At 37.6% G+C, this 23,616-nt stretch overlaps 1 protein-coding gene across 3 annotated transcripts in view; it reads right to left on the bottom strand.

Moving 5' to 3' along the window:
- Positions 1 to 23,616, bottom strand: part of LOC126843596 (uncharacterized) — a 227,546-nt gene that overhangs the window by 31,894 nt on the left and 172,036 nt on the right. For 2 of the 3 annotated variants that reach the window (XM_050581208.1, XM_050581209.1), the window contains exon 5: positions 3,421 to 3,554. In XM_050581208.1, coding sequence (XP_050437165.1) covers positions 3,421 to 3,554 — 134 coding nt within the window. Of the gene's footprint in view, positions 1 to 3,420; positions 3,555 to 10,758; positions 11,014 to 23,616 lie in introns of those variants that run through there. The other variant, XM_050581210.1, reaches the window with a different exon arrangement.

The raw sequence follows: 23,616 nt of genomic DNA on the forward strand, positions 1-23,616 counted from the left end.
TTTTTAAAACTAGTTGTGCTAAAACAATTCTAAAGTCTGATCGAGCAAAAAAAAAAAAGACTCCAAAGAAGTAATAACAGTAGTTGGGTTTTCTTTTATTCAAAACCTTTATCACAAATACCCTTGCCCTGAAGAGACTGCTCCGGTCGGGTTCTGTAGATTCATATATAAAAGGAAATATTATAGTCTTTAAAAGTGACGAGCCAACCAGTGACAATTTGTTTTTTTTACACTCTTTAAATGCATTAATTTAATGAATTTTGTTCGACAACTGTGCAGGTGTTGGGAAACAATGAACGAACTACGCGCTAAATTCTAGTAAACAATAAGAGATCCGGTTAACAACAGCTGTACTAACACGGAGCGACGGTTTAAAAGAGTTTGTGCAAATATTTTGGCAAATGAAATACAGCAACGACAGTGGTGTTAACTTAAACCTTACTATTAAAACGCATGTACAACGGTGTATACTTGTCAGTGTCTACTCGGCGGTCGGTGCTGTTCGAGAAAAATAGCTAACACAGCGGCTGTTGATAATAATAATATATAAATTTAATGGTGTACGCCCTTCCAGCCGTCTGTCGCAGCTTTATAGGTGTACCACACGACGGTTCTCGCTTGGCCCTCCTCCGAGAAGCCCCTTTTCGCCCCCGTCAACTGTATATTTTCTATTTCTGGGCATAATAATAATATTTTGGTGGGCAGGCAGCATCATAATACACATATTCAAAACAGACGTCTACGGCAGACGTTTATTATTTATACATTACACACACACACACACACACCTCTCTAACGACTGGAGATTTAGTGTCCCGTGTGTGTGTGTTTGTGTGCGTTTTATACCTAAAAACATTGGAAAAAAAATAATTGATTCATTTCCTAGCCGGGTGATGCTGCCCAGTATAATCTCCACGTATGCCTAGAAATAATTACTTACCGGTCACCGTATTTCACCCACCTTCGTCTCAAAAAAAATGAAAAAAGGAAGAAACCGAAATGTGAATGTGAAGGCGACGATTAGAATTTTCCGGTGGATAACGCTTTGGAGAGAGTAGGTTTTCGCCGCCGAATAAATGGCCCGTGCCGAGGACCTTTGCCCCGTGAAAATATCCCCAAAGGGCTGTGTGGACGAGAAAGGGGTTGTGGCAAAATGCCGTATAATTAATATTCAAGGCGCGCCAGGCGACTATGGGGAATTTTCGCATTGCTCCGAAATTATTATTATTATTATAATTGTTCATACTATTGCAGTGCACGCAGACGGCAGATGAGAGAATGAGCCGTTGTGCTTGCCACCCACACACCCGGCGGAAAGGTGTAAAACCGCGAGATTTATGTAAACGTTTTAATTGAGATTTCGTCGGTATATATATGGCTAATGGTTTTTCTTTACTTTTGTTTTCCACCGTCGAACAGCACGGTAAACGGCGGCAGCTGCCAGGTGCTCCAAACCACCGTTAAGCGCACTTATTATGTACACACCTCCTACTTACATCTACTAAATCACCGGTTGTGACACCCCACAACACGTGTCGACGAACCCGCTCGTTAATTTATTCAAACAATGCGGTGTTTTTTTTTTTGATATTGTTAATTTATGTAATATTTTTTTATCTAAAAATAAAGGCGTGACAAACCGTTTCTCTATAAGTACTGTATAAACGTGCCGCTCTACGGTTTAGGATGCTTGTTGTTGTGGTGCAATACCAAAAACGGAGGACAATAGCCGGTGTAGGATTGATCGATAGTCAGAACGCGGCGCCGTCAGAGATTTACTATCGTCAGCATTGACTATTTGAATTGAAGTTTAAACACTTTTACAGTAGCAAAACCGTGCAGTTCGGTGTTAAGAATGAAGGGTCACAACATGTGCAATAGAGGACTTGAATTTTATACAACGTGTCAAGTGCCAGTTTTGAGTTGTTGCCGCACACGCTATTTATCAGAATTCGAATTGACCAAAGCGGGGTTTACATAGTTACCTTGGCTTAGATTTTAGTATAATATAATCTAGGTATGGACATAATCGGATGGAGTTCTCTGGCAGACTAATGTACATATAGCCTGGATCGGGTGGTCGCAGTAAGTAAAATAGAGTCGATAAGGATTATCACACTGTCGCTCGCCTTTTGGATTGCCTCGTTGCCGAGTACAGGACATTATATGGTTTTTACTCTAGACCCCCACAATTGGTTATTAAGTCCCGTATCAGACCAATGCTGGCCTTATCAGAGTTCTCACACGGCTAAACGATTCAACAAATCTGCACTTGTACGCGTTTTATCGCGCCGGCCGAAATTTAATCAAATTCAACGGTGCAGTCGTTTGGCATATTTTACTATTGGATTAGAACGACAGTCGGTTGTGGAAGTCGAGATCAGTTTTATCTTTATAAACGGAGTTTGGGGAGGAGGTGAGGTGGATTTAAACGGAATCGGCAGCAGCGTTGCCGTTTTAGGGAAAACGCGGCAGAGACAATAATTATGTAAATTCTCGGACGGTTTTGCGGGCGATCGTCCGATAAAAACTAGCAGGAGCAGAAGATAAGGTTTAAAACGGATTTTGCTCGGTACACGGTGACTATCGAAAGACATAAAGTACAAGTATAAGTACGGGCGCCCAAAGTCTTTCTTTTTTCCCCTTCTAAACGACCGGCGGCTGACCATCACCAGGATTACCTTAGCTGCACGTCCCATCTATCAGCTCGCTTTGTCTCTGTCTGCTGCGACGGTAATAATTATTATTAAGTCTGGCGAAAAGTGTAAAAGAGGTGCTCGATTTATCACGGCTGTCCTATGCGGGCGACTACGGGGTTGGCTTTGTGCCCGCACCGCGTTGATAATATTCGTGCGGTTGAAAATCCTCTGGAAACGTCCCCCCTCAAGGATTGTTAGAAAAGGCGCCAGAAAAAGTCCACCGGGGCGGTCTTGGGTTTTTTCCCGAAATCCTAGGCCGAAAGCACAAATGGTCGCGTGCAAATCCCAAATGAAAAAAAGCCAAGGCGTATATTCCTATTTAATGGGAAAACCGTGTCTTTGTGTCGAATAAAAAGCCGAGCGAATATTGGCGCTTTTTAAACAGAACAAAGGAAACCCGAATCCGACGAAACACTTGCCCCCGATAAGTTATTATCACTGCTGTTAATAAACAACACACCGAAGCGTTTCACCGATGCCTCCAATCTGACGCCGATACGGTTCGAAATACCAATCTTGTCGTAGAAAGTAAAAATATTTATAACATAATGTGTAACAGTATCAAATTATAAACCATGATGAATACGTTTTTTAAACAACCGCAAACGAGCGAATGCATTCTCCGGGGTCGTGATGTTGTGTACTTGAAACTTTTGTACTTATCATTTTTGCCGCCCACGCTCTTATTAAGCAACCTTAATATGACTGGCTGGATACTTACTTGGAGAAGTCTCTCTGCAAAGATGACAACTTGGCCCGGCATCGGTCCGCCTCGCAACTGGTACCTTTGAGTCTGGCCTCAGTGTCCAACCGCAAACGCCTTTCTCTGTCCACATCCCTCTGCAACCACTCTCGCTGTAAGCAAACGAATAAAACATTAATATCACCACTGTCTTGGAACACATACCATATTATTATATTCCGAATAGATAATAAAAAATAAAAAACCAACACGGTGGCGCGACAACCCGGATACACCACATTTAATGGATCGTAAATAATTCCATCCAAAGCAAACCAATGTACACTGGTATGAGCACACAAAATAACGCGTCAAATAATATGTCAGCATTATCGTTATTATTATTATTGTTTTTGTTGCCATATTAATATTTATGGTGCGCACTTACAGCGTTGTCGTCGTCGACAATGGCCATATGAATATTTATGCAACACTAGCTGCCGTATTGTGTAAAGGTACGCTCGTGTGTTCAGTGCATCCTCGTTATATATGGACCATTAGTCTTGTGTTAACAAACAAAAAAAAATGAATGAAATCGGTCCGACTCCATCATCTCTTGTGTTGCGTTATCTCTTATCGCATCAGAAATAACGATAGATTTTCGACTGATAACGCGCAGTGCTGACTTTTGGAATTGATTCATAGGTTTATTTTTTTTTAAAAAACTCACATTTTTCACATACCGGTGCAGGGTCAGACTGGTCGACTGTGGTCGGTTTAGTATATACTAATCTATCAAACTGTAATCTCTACTTACAATCATCGACAGTAGAAAATTATTGTTTAAAAATAAACGATTAGGTAAAACATGAGACACCATTGTACTAGTGCACCGTGTACCAATCAACATAACGTTATATACGCTGTCTGATTGTGTTGACCCGACCATTTTAGTCGTTGATTTTACGATCCTTCGCACGTTTATGCTATATTGTAAATCTCAGACGACGGTGTACAGAAGGAAGGTTTACATTAGTGCTAGTATAATTATTATTGCTGTTGTCTGCGGTAGGTAAAACAACGACCGACACCGCATATTTCGCTTGTCATTGTAATTCATAACAACAAAAATAATTATTATTATTATCTCGAAAGCATTTCAGCAGTGCTGCCGGACGACCGCACATGTTTTATATGCCAACCGGACAACCGCAAAACATTAGTCATGCGTCCGTCAGCGACTTAAATTACACACCAGAAGAACGCAAACACTTGAGGGAAAGGTCGACCAAAAGATTATCCACGGTGGCCGAGACAATCTAAAATCAACATCGAGCATGATAACACACCGTCTAGATCTCTTACACCTTAGATCCTCTCTGCTTAAGTATTTAGATGCTAGTCGTTGTGATGGGGCACATAGACTTAAGTTTCCGAATCGAGTCTTATTCAATGGCGTAGGTGCGATTAATTTTCTTCTCTAAAAATGATAACTTTGCTAAGACGTTATATTTAAGATCTTGAAGTTTGAAACTACACAATGTGGGTTCGAAGCCATTGTTTATCGTCGTCCTCGACAACTGGATGAAAGATTTACAATTGATTGGAATCAGCTTAAACTGGTGCTCAAGTTTGAAATTTAACTATACAAAATGGAAATTTTTAATTATCTGCTTAATAACACTACAAAATTGAATGTTAATAGGATCTCGGTTGTTGTCATCGACCCTTTTGAATAATATAATATAATACTTGACGGCTGCCGTCGGGGAGCAGCATTTGAAGAGCGTTTTTCTCCTGACTAGACACGTTGTTCCCCTACCGGAAACTAGTTCAAAAGGTATTTAACGAACACCCGGCAAAACTATTGGACAAATTAAACCGTTTTGTCCGTGTAATCATTTTTCCTGCGGCTAAACTTTTACTCGAAAAGGTCGCGCATTTTGTAAAACCAAAGAAATAAAATACTAACTTGGTGAAATGAAGTAATAATTTTTGGAAAACGCCACAAACCTGTGTGCGCGGAGGTGTAAAAGTTTTTCAGTCTTACCATTTTTTTTTTGGGTGGGTGCGCTTGCTGTATGACTCGTAATGCCTGCACGATGCTGTTGTACTAAAGGGAAAAAAATGTTTTCGAAACTTGATTCCTACCGGGTTCGACCAGCCGTAGTATCGCATTACGAGCGGGCGACAGACGTCATCGGCAGGACAACAAGACAGAGGATAACATAGCACTATACAATATACCCGCCCACAGAGCTGGATGTATGTCCCTTTTTGTATTTTTTAGGAGAGGTGAAGGAGAGAGAAGAAGAGCATTTTTCGTACATATCATAATTTTTATCGGGCCCTTCCGCCCGACTTGTTCGACGTGTTCTGGTTGATTAACCATCCACCGCCGCATTTTGCTGCCTTTTTTTTTTGTGTGTGTATTCTCTTCCCATCGTTTCACGTCTTTAGTACGGATTCGGCGAGGCTTAAGCTAATAAAGTCACCACCGTTTCGTCTCGTGTATTAAATAGTAGAAACTTTTTGCGAGACCTGTCATAGTGCGTCATCGTAACTACACTACCGAGTGAAGTGCCCTCGCGATCTAACCGGGCTACGAACTCACAAAAATGCCCACCGCCGAAAATTCGATATCAATTACTATAATAAATGACACTTTCAAAAATCGAACGCATCCACCACTACTTCTAATTTTTATACCGAGGGTCTTTTAACGTGTCTCGTGCACACACACACACACTATTAGCATAGTCATTTTGGGGGATGCCACGGAGACCGGTTGACAATGTCACATAACAACAAAAACGCATATTGGTCTTTTACATTTTTTTTTTAAGTGGTCTAAATATCAGGATCTAAAAACGGATTTTTTTTTTTAGTAGTAGTCTTATTCACGCTTTGATGTTTTTTTTAGTACTTAAACACATCACGGCCTTGACGGTACACGTGGCGCGGAAAGGGAGGACTGCACGTGGTCGTGTCCAGGGTGAGTAACGTCATTTTTATTCGTTTCTATTTTAAGAAAACGGAATGTCGGCTATGCCCATACGTCTCGGACAATATACAAAATATACACGGCCTCGTTTACACTGTGTCGTACAAACAAGTACCGGAGAAAACGAGACAATAAATTATTCGTCACTAATTGCTGGCACGCCGAATTTGTAAGGCTTACATTGCCCACGAGGTCTTGAATTAACGTACAAATCAGTTGGCAGACCGTCGGTTTTGTGATCAATTTTCAGCACCTGGATTTGACAGGTTTTCTTAAATGTGACATTGCAGCACGCGTTCCACGCCCTTCTAGCGTCTCGGCAAAGTTGTTATTTTCTTAAAAAAAAAAAGTAATACAAATCGCACCCGGTTTGACGAGCCTTGTACGTTGGCAGAGGGTGCTTTTTGCAAAACTATCCATCCGACAAACGAGGCTGCTTGTTTTGTACGACTATAATTGAACCGCGAGGGAATCCATCCAAGTCGCATAATATTTTAACGTCAAACAACGGAAAAGAGGAAAAAATTGATATTATGTGACTAACTGGAAAATAAAATGTAAAATAACGAATACTTGAGCGGTCCCCAGAATTATATTTTGTAATGATGCATGATGACAATGAAATCCAGCGATGAGTGTGAGAAATTAAATGCGAAAAATTCGAAACTACCGGTATTAAATATGTACATAATAATATATTCCAGATACGCGCACTTAAGACTCGCTGTAAAAGGATACTCGTCGAAAGTGTGCTGTAAAAGTCGCTTGACAATAGCAGACACCCGTCGCAACACGCCCATAATTTATCGCTGATCATCAGCTCTCCGTTGGAAGTTTTAATATACATTATTATAGTACCCTCGAGCGACTCGAGTAGCATAGGAACAAAAAAAAAAAGAATCTTCTCAGAAGCTCACGGACGACACTTCCAGGCGCGTTTTTAATGGAAGCGACCGCAGCACATCGATGCAGTTAAAAAAAATGAATTCCAGCAAAAAAAAAATAGAATAAATAAAAAAAGACAATTCTTCAGTATTGTAATATCCTTTGATCACCAACGTCAAACGATATATTATTATTGAACACACTTCAGGAGTATTCGAGAGGATCCTATCTTTGACGCGCTTCCGATTTCAGGTTATTGTTTGGAAAATGTTCAAAAAAAGATCAAAACATTTTTTTGTTTTAGATATGGTTGAAAACTTATTTGTCGTGCCACGGAAACGAAAATAGACGCTAAAACACATTCCACATAGCACAAACAATACAAAATGGTCGAAATTCAATACTAAGCAGATCATTTTTCTTGATACTTTAGGGCTAAGAAGTTCCATGATAGACGAGGAAGCGCAACAACTTAATAAGAATAATAAGACAACACTGTTCGTTTCGGAAGGCTGAACTTGATTTTCGGATTATGTCAACACAAGCCGTCGTCGTCGACGGATATAATATGATGTCATTAATCAGCGCACGGAATTACCGAAAAAATATTATGCAAAAACGCGACGTTCCGTTAAGTTGGCGAGATTAGATTTCTTTTTCTTTTAGTTATACTCATCCTCTTTGCCTATCCGGAAAATCCCAAAAGAAAGTGATCAGGCAAGCGATCATCCGTGATTCACCTGTAGTGTGACGTCACATCAAATATAACGTACATCTCGTTTGCTCGCTGATGATGTCTTCGGGACAGATAAGCAATTTGAAATTGTGGCAGAAGGGAGAAAGGTGGGGGAAAGTCTTGAACGCTGCGTTGATGAAATTGTTAGACATTTACTGTGAGTGTTTGTTAGATAACGTATCGAATAATTACTTTGTATTCAATCATAAACCAAACAAAAAACCAACAAAAATGATGGCGGTTAATTGATTTCCACACGTTTCGGATGATCTGAGATCATTGTATAACGCAGAGATAATGGGCGCTCTTTGTTTATCATAGCCGGTACACATAATGCACATTAGGAGAGACGTGATACGTGTCACCGATCCCTCTAAAGGCGCCAGGCAGACGCCTTTGGATTCGAGAACAAACTTTTACACGACCCCTTAAGGCGCGCCAAAGGATTATCTGTATTATGATAACCCGACGGTATTCAATGTCCACAATCACATTAAAGACCACGATTGTTGACCTACATCAGTGTATTGTGTTGAAAACGTTAAAACCCAAAAGTTTTCACCAAAAGTTCTCAAAGAATATCGCCGTTATTGTTGACGATGGCGTTTCTGGCACATTCTCCAACACGGTTCTTTGACATTCAAACCCTACTTATGCGGTTTCTTTTCACTAACGCTTAGCCAAACTTTAGCCTCGTGTCGTCCGGTCGAGTAATGCACAGCCAGAAGAGTGTACAATATCAGTTGTATGCAAGTCTCGTTTCACTTGACACGGACAAAGAAAACTACAAAAATAAATCTCAAAACTTCTCAGCCCACCACGATGGACTGTACGATTCTGCAACGCAGAATCTTCCGGGTTGTGAATTATTATAATGAATATTATATTAATAAATGCAAGCGCAAATATGGTTTATGATTTTCATAATATATTTTTTATCTCATAAAGTACTGATTGTATTCCAAATTATCATTGGCGTCCTACGAATTCTGATTGCACAGTATATAAGTTTTAAATTAATGAAAACTTACCATTTAAAGTCAACTCGTATGCAACGTTTTTGTTTTTTAAAATTTAAAATTCAGTTGACAATTTACAAAATTACTCCACAAAACTAGGGCTTGTGAGATAAAGTGGGTAAACAAATTCAAGTTAAACTATTATTATTTAGTAACGCGTTGATGTTTAGCATTGTGATTTTTTATCGATAAATTTCTTAGAAATTACAAAACGGTAGTTGTAAATTGAGCGAATGTGAATTTTTCTACAATTTTATGGCTTTTCAAAAATCATTATTATCTTATCTTTAACAATAATTATGACTATTATATTATTTTAACAGAATGACCAAGACCGTCCTTGGCTGATTTTCTGGCGCGTCAACGATGCTAAAACATTATTTTTTTTATAACATTTAACAGTCTAAAATAAGAGATGTTATGGATTTCCGCTGATTAGCCGAGTGGATGGGTCATCGCCGGATATATTTTAGAGACCGGTTAGATAATAATATTTATAATTAAAAACAAACAGAAATGTTTTATTGCGGCTTGTGACCGACGACGAATGTCGTAAAAACTAATATTAGCCTAATTAATATTAACGGTGGTATTCTGAGCACGCGACCAAATCCACCGCGTGTGCTTTGTGCACAACGAAGAATGTGTATTATTATTATTATTATCATTAAAATAATATATTATAATAATATGCACACACACGATGTAAACACCGGCAACTAAGCTATTCAGTGTTCACCGGGGCACATGTGGCCGACAAATGTAAAATAGCCTAAGCCTATGATTTTTTTTCCGGGTTGGTATCGTCTGACAAGCGAGTAAAAAATAAAAAAAAAATAAAATGATTTAAAAAACACCGACCTTTGTATCGGGGGAGACACACGTTTTACGATTGGAGTTTTACTGATCGACCGGCACAAAAAGTGTTCCTAACGGTTTGTCCCGGCTACAGCAGCTGTTGCACCCGGCTCTCGGTTCACTAACAACGATATTATCATAATCATATTATGTACTCTACCAGCAGACTACTGGCCACTGTCTGTGCAAGCTTGGCAATAAAAAAAATGTACTTACAGTTCTTTTTTTTTCATCCCTAGCAAGTTCAACTCGCTATACTGAAAACTTTTGCCACTTTTTCCCGTGCTTTTTATGCAGGTAACCAAATTTATAGCGCCTTAAAAGAATGGAAACTTGACATCAAAAAGATATTGTCTAAGAAACGTCTACCGTGCGATGCGTTGTACGATCAAGACAAATAGAAACGCTGTGGACAATTTTTATGTATAACAACATTAAACAAATTGGATGGTCGAGGCCACGTCTAAATGGATTAAATATAATATTTATCAAAGTTTTACTAATAGAAACATATTTGATTGGTCAGTTATTTATATAAAAAAAATTGTTCTACAAACAGACCAATAAAATTGCAACGAAAACTGAGAAGGTTTCGGTTTTGTCAAGATGTGTTCTTTTTTGTGTCTAACGTCGCCACAACTTAGTGTAATGTTCTAAATAATTGTCGTTGGATGATTTTTATGGATTTTTCCAGATGTAGATCAATATCGTTAGGTCAATGATTTTTCCACGCCTCTGCAAGCGCGTTTAAAGTGAACAGCGTCTAGACATTTTTAAACTTGAGCAACCCAAGCGCGTGCCCCGTCTCGCCGGCTTCGCAGGTCGGGCTCGGCGGGTGTCTTAAGCGTAACAAGAAAATATTAGCTCGGACTCACGTTTCTCCCTTTGGACAAGTTAGTTCCCATGCCATGAGTGTGACCACCGCGGCAGGCCACGTTGCTATCCCGGTGGTGCTCACATCGCGTATCCGTTAGCGAAGAAATCGTGCCGGCCGGAACGAACGCGAAACACCGCAGATTCGTCGTCGATATAATAATAATAATTAGTATTGTACAAGAAAAATTTCACGTTTACGACTTGTTAATTTTCTTATCTACAATGAACACAGTCCGCGGTCTGCCCGGCACACGTTCGGTTTCCTACTGAACGGTCCGACGGCGACCGGCGGCGGTGGCGTTGGCACACGCTGCTGGCGCACGCGGTGGCAATTTTTCCCTTATTAGTCGAGTAAAAATAAAAGCCCGTCCGGACCACGTTTACCCCCCCCCCATTTATCCCCCCCACCCATTTTCGCCCATAGATACTGACGGGACGTCAGTATCTATTAAAACATACATTAAAGGTGTAGCCGCTAAGCTCACGTGTGCACGGTCGTCGTCCGGAGACCGTCTTGTTGTGCCGTGAATATTGTCGATGTGACAAATTAATATATTAATAAAAAAATAAAAAACTTCAAAGCTTCGAACCGGCTACGATGGTAATTGAAATAAAAAATAAAAATCGACATTGAAAATGATGAGAGCATGTTGCGAATAATATGGAAAAAAAAACTAAGTGCTACTCGATAGTAAAAGAAATAATAGATATTCTTCTTAGCTTTAATAAACACCATTACCATCTTAATTTTCGATATTCTCTACTATAGGACCACAGGAGATACAAAAGAGATGAGCTTAACAGAAAGATAACAAATATGAACTAAATACAATTTTAGCTAAATTTTCCTTTAGCCACGCAAATATCTTTAACCCATGAAAGGATTTGGTTATTTAGGGTCTTTATGGAATCACTTTGGTATATAGAGGTGCAGTGAAGAGTTTCAGAGCTTTAAAGGGCCTCTACAACTGCATATTTTTGGTCGAAAACCACTCATGCTAATTCAAATGTATACCATAATACCTTCAGAAAATTATTACTACTATTTTTAATATTTGTTTCAAACCTACTCATGAAAACTTCCGCTAAGAAAGATGATAATGGATTACCCATCGCTGTGCCTTCAGTTTGTGCAAAGAAATCCTATTCTGAAACTGAAATACATTTCTACTCAAAACGATAATTTTGTTAATTTTATTAATTCATTGATTTTATCTTTTTCTATATTTAAATTATTTAACCAATCTATTAACAAACCTATTGTTATATTAATGGGAATACTTGGAAATAGAGATACCACGTCGAAAGATATCAGCCTGTCGTTTGGTTGGATTTTGTAATTAGCTGGCTTGTTAACTAGTTCAATGTTGTTCCTCTAACAATCAAATTTCTTAAAAGATGAAAAAACTTTAACTAAATACTTAGATAAATTATAAATTGGAGCATTCATATTTGGTACAATAAGTCTCATAGTGTTTCCTGGTTTGTAAATTTTTGGTAAAGTATATAATTTCGGCAATTAAGGATATTTTGAAACCCTAATAAGAAACCTACTTATTTCCTCAATTATAAGTTTTGAATTATGAATTACGTTGGTAACTCCTCTAATCATTTTACTTAAGGGATTCTTTCCTAATTCTTTATATGCGCCTTCATTAATCATTTCTGCATTTTTTTTATAAAGACCTGTTATTAATGTACGGGTGTAATCAAGTAAATATAATTACCCGACGCTTTTGTCGGGTGAACTGCAATTAAGGTGCTCTATAACGTTTAATCGAGGCTCTTTAGTTATATAAATAAAGCGTCCTAAGACGCACAATGCTCCAGCTCTATTTTTTTTTTTTAAGTTAAAAATGAATAACAAACCTCTTCACCTATTTTTAAAACGACAAACGCCATAGTTGACGGTTCAATACAAACATAATATTATGTACAGAGTGTACGATGCCTTGATGGTAGCACTGGAAGAGTTGTCCGTCAGTTTGCTCTGAACAATACCACAGTTGTTGGAAATATTTTACTTGAATTTCACTATGTTTTAAGAACATAAAAAAAAAAATGCACTATTTTAGTGTAAGCCAATTGTTGAATAAATGTAAATAACTAAAAAGCAATTATATTTTTATTTAGCAGAAATAATATTTAAACACAATTATGATACAGCATGCACACCTTACAAATGTACACTACATCGTCTACTACTAAGGATACAATTATTGTAATGATAATAATAATATTTTATGTAAGAAATAACATTCACACGATTCACCAAATCAAACATATTTTAATAGTACAATTTCGTTTTTTTACAAGTACAATCGATTTATTGTAAAATCAAAATAAATATATATGTTTTAAAAATTGTACATTAATGACTAAATAACCGTAATAATAATAACATGTATTCTGATATCGAAGATTGTTATCTACTATTGTAAGTCCGCCATAATAATTGTAAATGATTCAAAATGATGAACATTATTTTAAATTATTGCCAGTATAACAACAATAGTATTTTAAAGAAAATCTTTTATTTAAATTTTAAAATTATCATAAAACACAAACTTAATATAAGCCTTTAAAAACTATTATTATTACAGTATTTTTTACGAATACATTAAACTCTATAAAAACAATAAAATATGGATATATGTTTAAAATGTTAACGACAAAATAACATTATACTTTCTGATATCGAAGATAATAGAAAGTCCAAAAAAACAGTAGTTCCTAATTCATAATTATTAACATATATTATAAATAGGATATAATTAATTAAAAAACCTTTAAATTAATATTTATTAGAGAAAAACAAGATGTGTTTTAACAAAAGTGTCAATTACATTGAAGAAGGTTATTAGATTTTTTATTCTAAATCGAGTTTTCTCGGTAAATTAAACATATTTTAATTTTTATTACATGACTTATATTTTTTACTATAGCGATTGTTTTAAAAATGTAACTTTAACGACGAAATAAACTACCGAAAATACGGTATTCTCTATGTTTTAGAATATAATAATAATTAATGAACTTAAAAAACCTGTAGTTAATTCAAAATAGTTAATTAATAAAAAACCTTTAAAAATTATTGCTAATGCAAATTTACTCAATTCTGCAGTAAAAAAACAACATTTAAACATGTTGTACTGCAGTTTAAGAATTCAAAAACATCGAAATACGATCGCTATAGTCATTGATAAACTTTATGTAAGATTGATATAAATCGAATTCAAGAGAACCTCTATTATAGTACATGGCAATGTCCTTAATAACTGTGCTTGCTTTAACCGAAAGGCGATTAACTGATGACATATCAACTAACAGTGGGATATTTAAAACACGGCATACCGTATCATGCTCACATTTGAATTTTCTAAACATATAGCTTGTGTTTTGTTTATAATGATCTGCACCTTCTTTTAAGATGCTATTAAGTTCATAGAAGATATCGTCTTGGTTTAAATGTAAACTCTTAATAACGTCTGGTAATACCGACTGAAAATCTTTAATTAATAAATTAATGTCTTTTTCTGTGTTATTGTCGGTGTTAAATTTATCATCTGGGTTTAGCTGTGAGTTTATCATGTGATTTATTTGAATTATGAATTCAAAAGTGAGTCGTAACAACATGAATCTAAAAATATCAACAATCATAATATTAAGTTTTCCAAACATGAGTAACGCTTCCAACCCGTTATTTTTAGGAAACTTTAAATAATGACTCATCGATTGATTCAATGCATCCCAAATGTCTCTATCCATAATTAAACCTGGATAATTTGGAAATATTTCTAAGAACTGATTATATTTTTCGTCAATTGCGTTTTTTTAAAAAGTTTCACTGATATTTGTGTTGATAAATCCGTTAAATCCTTTTCTCAGATTATGGTCATGTAAATCGTTTAGCAATTTTTTGTTATCAACAATTACCTTATGTGCATAAGAACGAGAATATTTACTGTTCATTAAAGTAGGATCCCCTTCAATGCGTTCTAACATGAAAATATTGTCATCGTAACATTTTGCCTTGAGATATCTGTCGAGTTCAGTAATAACAAAATGATTCTGCTTCATCAAATGTTTCGGAACACCTTTTTGGCCCATTCGTCTTATCAAATTTAAACTGAAGTGGTTATACATGGCGAATGAGTGAATGTAAACTAACCATACTTCAGACATCTGTAGTCTTTTTACATCGAAAAAAGAGCTAACCATTGTCACGGATTCTTCTAAGTAAAAAGTCCAACTGTTTTTTAGTGAATCGTCTGTTTGAAACATTTTGTCGACTACTGAAAAATGAAAATGGGCGCTTGAAAGATAACCGCATTTAAGTAGGTCGAATCTGGTAGATATGTTTTCCCTTAATTCTTTATTGGATAAACTAGATAAATTGGGTCTCAACACATCGTTGTCATAGCCATTTTTAAACGAACTTACTTGCTTCCACTGTCTTACTAGTTTTTCATGCTCGACCAGTTCATTTTCTTCGCACAACAGCGGTTGATGTTGGATTATGAAAATTATAAATACGACACAACATTTCGTGAAAATCATTTTAGTAATGCTGGTCATTTTCCAATATCATACAAGACAATTAATCTTGTATACAATAAACTTAAGTTTTTTTTAAAACCTAGTGGCCTTTCAGATGCAAAAATATGTAGAACGAGCAACGTAATATACGAGAACTATGTAGTGAATGTTTTTCTGTGTTGGATAGAATTGAAAATATTATACACCACGTCTTAACATTTTCTAAACCAAATATTTTTTTTTTTTATTAAATAAAGTCCGCGACAGCTGTGGTCATTGGACTGTCATTATTTTACATAATTAAATAACAATCTTATGCATTATATATGAGTAATTATATGAAAGAAACAGTTATATTTTTAAATTTTGTTGATAAGCCAAACCAAATATTATTGAGTTTTGTACAGTCGTTTGTCTTTCCTATGACGTCAATCAAAAGTGTTTTTGTTTTCGGTTTCGATACGCGATACAATTTAGTATTGGTTTTATGGTGTACAATTTTCCGAGTTGTTGTTTTTCACAACTAAACCGACATCTTCACAACACACGTTACCGAAAGGGGCAAAAATAATAATTCTACCTTCAAAATCGGCTAAAAAACTCACTAGAAAACAAATAGCATATTTAAACGTAAAAATATGTGGCCCTATTGACTTTTACACACTTTTCGCGACAACAATTTTCAACATTAGGGTCAAAACTTTTCAACATTTTTACTAGGGGGGGAGGGTTAGTTTGTATCTATAAAACATTATATATACCAATTATTTCATAGTCAAACTTTATTTTTACTTCTATTTAATTCAAATAAACTGCACGAATATCTAACTATATTTTATTTTATTTGTTGGTATAACTGAACAACATTGTTTTTATGTTCACACGTTTTAGACGTGGTCAATTGTTTTTTTATAAATACTTAATAAGTAATAATACAAATAGGAATACCTATCTAAAATAGATTTGTATTTTATGCATCGAGTTATGTTTTTTTTGATAAATTTTGTACAGCAATATTTTATGATTTTTAGCTGTTTCAACTATATAATTTTAACTATGATCGTCCATGACATTGTGTTGTACTACAAAGAATATTGGGATGTATCTAAAAATATATATTTGGATGTGAAAGTAACAAAAAAGTGCCTATTACCAATAATAAATTTAAGCAAATATTATTTTTTTTAGAACAATGTAAAATATAATTGATTGAAACAACTCGGTTGTTAAGACTTACATTTTTATTCCTGTTTGAAGAGATATCTTAATTCGCCGTCTTACTGACCATCATGGCTGGATGTAGTTTTTATTTTAATTTTTTTTTTAATATTATTCTTAATCTACGTGTATTGTTTTTGTACAACGTCACAGCATGTCCCCCTGTGTATAATTTATTGCCTCTGTAAACCGCACACGTTCAGGGGTAAAAGAATTAAGAAATGATTAAATTCCCGTCGAACAAAAAGTTTGGTTTTTCGCTTAAGTACTATTTACATTAGACGGTTGCGGCATAGGTGGTCGAACTTTGTGTGGAACGGTGAAATTATTATTATTATTAAATAATATACTAAAATCCAATAAGGCCCGGAGGCAGAGTTCTTTTTTATTACACACACTATGTGCCGTTTAGGATTAGATTTACAGACTAAACTTTTACTCTTAATATTTTGTTTTTAATATCTATACCCAGCGAGCGAGCGACTCGAGGAAAACGTTTTATTTTTATTGTTACTGTTATTATTTTTGTGTTTTTTACTCTATCGGTTTTCTCGAATAAAACGGATTTTAGTTGCGATACTTTCACTTATCTCCGGGACGGGTGTCGATAAAAAACAGTTAAACCAACTTCGGGGAGGCAACCAATAACGTCTCGGCAGCGACGTTAAAAGCGTTAAAGCACATTAGGTTTTTTTATACTTTTCCAATAAAGACCGGCGCGCGCTATCCGAGTATATTATCAAACTGCAAGTCCAAGGCGAAAGGCGATTAAACTTTTTGTACCAGTCCGCATCGTACACAGTTAACGTTGTACTTTATATCGATTGACAATATTTAACTTGGCTATACAGAGTGGTCCGTCTAGATACTTGTTACCTTCAACCTTGTTAGCAAACGCGAACCGATTGGTGGTGGAAATAAGCTTTTGGCACCCTTACATACAATACTATTTTAAGTTAGGTTTTGCAAACCAACACGTGGTCATGGTCTGCTGCAAGATCCTAACCGGCCGGCCAATACACTTATTGTTGGCCGTGGAATACTTGTGTTTGTTGTGTACTGTAACTACTTAATGTCGTGCACGCCGTCGCGGTCGACGACAACTTGATGTGTTTACCCTTTGCTGGGGCGACAACGCGTTGCTTGTAATTATTTACATATATAGTATTGTGCGGGTGAATTTGTACTTGGGTGGCATTCGGCCGGGACCAACAGCTGAACAAGCCTGCACGTGAGCTCAATATTAATTTATCAATACCGTTTATGTATTTATGTACACGCAATATCGATTTTATACATATTTTTTTTAAATACCCAAATAGGCTCGACAGTATTGTCGGTGTTGTTGTTTGTTTTAATTGAGCTTTATCGGAGCGTTACTACTCGTGTGTGTGTGTGTGTGTGTTTTTTTAAAAATTATACTCCTCTATTGCTAAGCCCCGAGTGTTGAGGGGTGGGGAGGTGTGTGGTAGTGGTAGTGGATATGGTGGTTACCGTGGTCTGCGGGTGGTCCCCTTTGAAAACAACTGCGGCATTATACTACATTTCATCACACAATAATTGTTTTAATCTTCCGAACCGCCGTTTACTCTTTACCCCCCCCCCCCCCGTTCACGGACAATTTGTGAAATAAAACACGTTGTTATACGACCCGAAATTGTACGGTCGTCTCGAGACGGCACAGAGGACGGATAGCCCCATAAACTAAGACTAATTTGTCGTCGTTAAACTCATGTCGAGTACGGCGCTGTAGACAATTACTTTTTTTCCACCCGAAACGAATAAAAGTCCAAAACGCTGTTGCCGTGGTTATTTCATAAACCATTACAACGTTGCTGACGATTGTGTACTTGTTCAGCTGTTGTCCACTTGTCAACTGTTAAAACAAGACAAAAACAGTACACTTTTACCTGACCAAAATAAAGACTAGCTCCTTAAGTCGTTGAAATCGAGCGAATGAAAAACAAAAGTAACAGCGGATGTAATAAATTAAAATACGAAGTGCTACTTAAATGCCAAACGATTTAAGAAAAATCCAAAACAAACAAATGTATTATAAAAATGTTTCATCATTAATAATATGTCCTGTAAAATATGTATAAAAATACTTAAAAAATTATACACTGCGCTTTTGAGGCAATTGCAAGAATGTGTTTTGTTATAATATTATTATTTCACAAGTATTAAATATATATATATCTAAGCAAGTGTACTTATGTGTCAACCGCATACTGTCCACAAAGGTATATTTTTTTTCTTTAGTCGCTTTCGTTTACCATATTATTCTGGTGTCTGACCCCGTTTTGCCAAAGTTCAATTTTGGAAAAAAGAGCTAAAAAACTGGCAAACGCTCGTGTCAGTTTGCGTTACGTTTTAGACGGTTTAGAATAATGAAATTTCCTTTAGGATGTTTTCCATAATATATTGTTGATGTATGTGTATGTGTGGCCTTACAATGGCGCCCTCCCGCGAGTTTATACCCTCGTACTGACAGACCTCAAACGGACCAGTCAACATGCATTAGCTACTTGATTACTCTGTCCGGGATTAATCAAAAACCACGGCCATCCGTTTGGTCCAAACGATAGGTTTCCATACAAAGGCATGGTATACAAATCGAGTTCCAAATTTCGAAATTCTCCTCCTTACAAAGGACTCGCACAAATTCATTGACAAACTAGTCGCCAAATCCATCAGGTTAACCTAACGTAACCGCAAGACGACCGTCGTTAACGGTTGGTCTGCAAGTGGCAAATTACTTATGCCAATTATTGCCGTCGTAAACTTTAAATTAAACAATTTAATTCCTTTTTTTTGGGGGGGTAAATCGCTTATGTGACGATCGGCCGTCATAAAAAGTTTCGGATCGTTTGGACTTGCAAAACAAAAGCGGTACTGAGAAAAATAAAAATAATATACCTAATTATGCGAGTAGGGCTTTCAGAAATTGCCAGTTTTTCTTTCTAACCGCACGAGCCATTTAACGCGTGAGCTCACCATCTCCGAAGGCGAACACACTTAAACTCGAAACTGTTATTATTACAAATTGCTCGAACAAAGTAAGTCCAAGTTTTTGACAAACGTCGCCCATTTAGGCTGCCGGCGGTATGACTCATAACAACTTTAGTTACTAACGTGTACTTGTGATCTCGGCGAGCGGTCATACAAGGTCAAAACCAATACGGGCCAAGAGTCTTTAAACCAAAAAAAGAAAATATATCTAAAAAACCGGCGTTCACATATTGTAATGTAATAGCCCAGCTGGTTTCCCACCCTCCCGACACAGCAGCTCGCGCACAGATGGCCATACAATTTACAAACACAGCATCACTGTTGAGTACGGCTAGCATAAGGTTACCCCGGTATCGTTTTACCGGCTGCCACAATTATATACTTGTGTCCTGAGAGGTACCTCTCCCTTCAAGGTCAGCACAATCACGAGGGCTAATGTCTGGTTGAGTTTCGGACAAATCGATTATGTCCACCTTGTCACCTCGTCGACCCGTGTAACCGTACACCGCCGACCAGGTACACAAATTCGGTATACTACGCAGAACCCATATACCCTACAAGCAGATAATATGGTCTTTTCTTAAGTGGTCGACTATCCTAGCGACTGCGGGATCAGAAAAAACGACCACTTCCGTTTAGGGTGCCACCGATACATTTTCATAGACAACACGGCTATCGTCTCGGCTCTCCCTTCGGGTAAACACAACTGCAATAAATCCCGCGTGCACAGTATCTAAATTGCTTTTGTTAGTGACCATTAGTTTGACACGAGCACCCAACGAGATAACGCCGGCCAAACACTTGACAATTATTCAACATTTAAAAATATTCCTAAAACTCTAGGCAATTGGACATTGTCTATATTGTCTGAACCAATAAATAACATAGACAATCGGTTGTGCTTGAGCTATGCGCTCGATAGTTTCTGGTTTATATTGAAATATTTCACCAAGCGCTCCACAAGAATGTAAGTCGTAGAAAAATAAAGTAAAAGAATCGTGAGACGTAAACTCAATACGACGTTGGTGGTTTGTATCAAAGCTCCGGACGAAATTCAATTAAGGAATCGTCGAAACGGAGCGTGTCAAAAGGGTTTAACTTTAAAGGTTTCGACGGATCCAATTGTGTTACTCGCGTTACTACCGGGTTTTGTAGACATTTTTTTGAGATTTGAAACCCTAGACTAGCTCTGTACATCTACTGCATTCGTTCGACCATACCCGGGCCGTCGTCGTCTATTTTGTCGTCACAGCGCTTAACAAAGGAGCGTACTTAAATCTAAACTATAAAAACTACATTTTAGTGTTGTGCGCTTTTAACACTCGAACGATCAACTCGGCACGGCCGGGATGGGATTTATTACACGTTCAGGTGCGCGTTTATTCTACCAAAAAGTACATAATATAATATATAATATGTGCCGTATCATTTTACTAGGTATCGTTAAATCATGAAAACGATATCCCCCGCCCGATATTCGCTAAACGGAAATTACATTACAAAAAAAAAAAAAAAAATAAGATATTAAAGTATCGAAGAAGACAGCGTATATGTATTGGTATATTTTTTTATCGTTTGAATATAAAATCGGATCGTTGCGCGCGCGAAAGCCAAGCTCAGAATCTTCGAATTCAAACGCTAAAGGTTAAGCTGCTGGTAAATGTATTTGTTTTATGTTTTCGAAAAACAAACGCCGCATGTTTTACGATAAAGCGATATATTTTATTTGCCCAGCCCTTGCGATGACTTATCGATTTCAATATAATAAAACCTCATCAGGGCGCATAGACGCTCCCAAAAGAAATAAAGCGTTGAAAAATGTAAAATGTATTTGTTTATAATTTTAAAAATCGATTATTGTGCAATTGTTTGCACTAATCGAGATGTTTGATAACTTTCGAAAAATGGACAAACCATTAGAACAGCTGTAGCAGTTTTTAAAAATAGAAATTCCCATATTACATCACAAATATTCGAATAAGAGAACTTACGGATTCGCCCGCAAGGTCACGCTGTTTCCAATCGTTTGACGCTATTATTAAATCGTAGGCTTATCGTTCAGTTACTATTGATTACAAAACCGTATTGCAAACAGATCTTAAAAAACCAAATCCTACCGGCTGAATATCTCTGCGGTAGACGCAGTGCGCCGAGTGTCTTAATGGATCGAATCACATCAGCTGTCGGGGAAATAATAATTAACGGTCCGACGGTATTTTATAGGTTTTTATAGGATTATCGAAAAACTGTTTTTTAACGATAGCCATCCGTTTTGTTCGAGTCCGGCTAACGCTTTTCCGCTAACAAAGCGTACATACGAGGGGTGTGGGGGGGGGGTGGTTGTGAAAAAAGTCACCCTATTATATACGGTCTGGCGTTGTGGATTACTCGAAAATCACGTAGGGGGAACCCTGGACGGGCCTTGTTTGTTATTAATTAGAGAGTCGACAGGTCTGTCGGAATCGATACGACTGTGTTCACATAATTATTGATGCCTGCGGGGAGGTTGTGAGAGTTGCGTGCAACGTGCAACTCGCACGAGACCGTTGGCCGTCGTTGTTTATCTTGCGGTATATCGGTTACCATATTACGTACCTACGACCTCTAACCGACTGTTGCGGGTAACCATGGATACCACACACTACCCGGCTGCCGGATGCCACGCGGTGGTTGGGTATTGTGTTTTGACGGTGGCGAAACAATACACCTACATAGGACGCACGAAACAAAAATGATAGCGTCTCCATTTGGCTGGATGTCCGGAAGGCGTTTTGCCAGCGCAGCGTGACAGAGGAAACGACGATCCACGGCTTATACTCCTTCAACCGTCACTAAACAGTCCGGCGGCCCGAAAAATGTTAAAGAGGAGAGCTGCACACGACATGTTGATGTTTCCAACGTTTTATTTATGGAGAGCGAGCATTGTGTGTTTACCCGGCATCTACGGGGGCGAAACGCGCTAATGAAACTAAATATCCATGAGAGACGTTTACCCCAGTGACAGTGCAGTGCGTAATAGGATCTTGGGGCGGTGGAACGATGAGGGAGGGCCATTGCGCGCAGGGGAAGAAGAAGCGTGGTTTTAATGACACGAACAACGGTACACAAATAGCCGAGGGGCGATGGGAAGAACGGCACGGCTCTGTATGTACTACCGAAGGAGGGGAGGCAACAAAGCCCGTGAGGAGAGGGTGGGGAAAATCATAAGTTCGCCGGATTGCCGGAGAAGCGTCGGTAAATAATTTCGTGTCGACGATGCAGATGTTCTTGTAGAAACAGCTACCTAAATTCGCCAAAATTCTACACAACGCTTAACCTCCTCGTCGAAAGTCATTGGCTTGTTTAGTTCAGTCTAAACGGTTGCTGCTCCTGTGCATCTATAAACAGTTGTGTATTGTTGACCGATGGTGTGTCAGCAATGTGCAGAACGTGACAGCGCGCGTAAACGGTCTTGGGCTGACGAATACTCATCGACGACAGTTTATTATTCATACAGATACACACGTTGATCACGTGTCTAGTCAATGACCTACCCAAGATTGTGGTTTGATAGCCTAATAGCAGAAAAATAAACCTGAAATTCAATTGGACCTTTTATCTCCTGCACTTAACTCTTAAATTCTTGTCAATTCTTCCTTGGCCGTTAGTGTAAGTTGTACGTCTCTACTACAATAGAATAATCGTATTCGGTCGATATGGCCAAGATAGAAAACAGATACCAAACGGCCGTTCATAAAACATCAGGTCTGGTGTACCTACTGGGTGTGTACACCGTGGTAACCGTCCTAATGTAATTTCCACGGTTGTGATAAACAGTTATGCGGTACTTAGCCGAAATTAAATACCGTCTGGACGCACAAATCGATAAGCCATCGAGTCGGGGGAGGGGGGGAGGAGGTTTTTTTTTATACAAACACATACACCGTATCTCTATTGTTCTACATTATAAAGTTATGCGAGTCGGGGGGCGTTAATTTTTATCACGGTAATTGTTTTTTACTAGCTTTTGTTGGGACCGACGACGTTAAAAATATGTATACACGTCTGGTGTACAACGTTGGCGTTAATATCGAATCCTTTTTTTTTGC

Source organism: Adelges cooleyi, unplaced genomic scaffold, assembly GCF_023614345.1.
Source record: "Adelges cooleyi isolate 19-005CV unplaced genomic scaffold, UGA_ACOO_1.1 ACOO_flye_CR_arks_rails_tigmint_CR_PRNA_574, whole genome shotgun sequence".
Taxonomy (NCBI): Eukaryota; Metazoa; Arthropoda; class Insecta; order Hemiptera; family Adelgidae; genus Adelges; species Adelges cooleyi.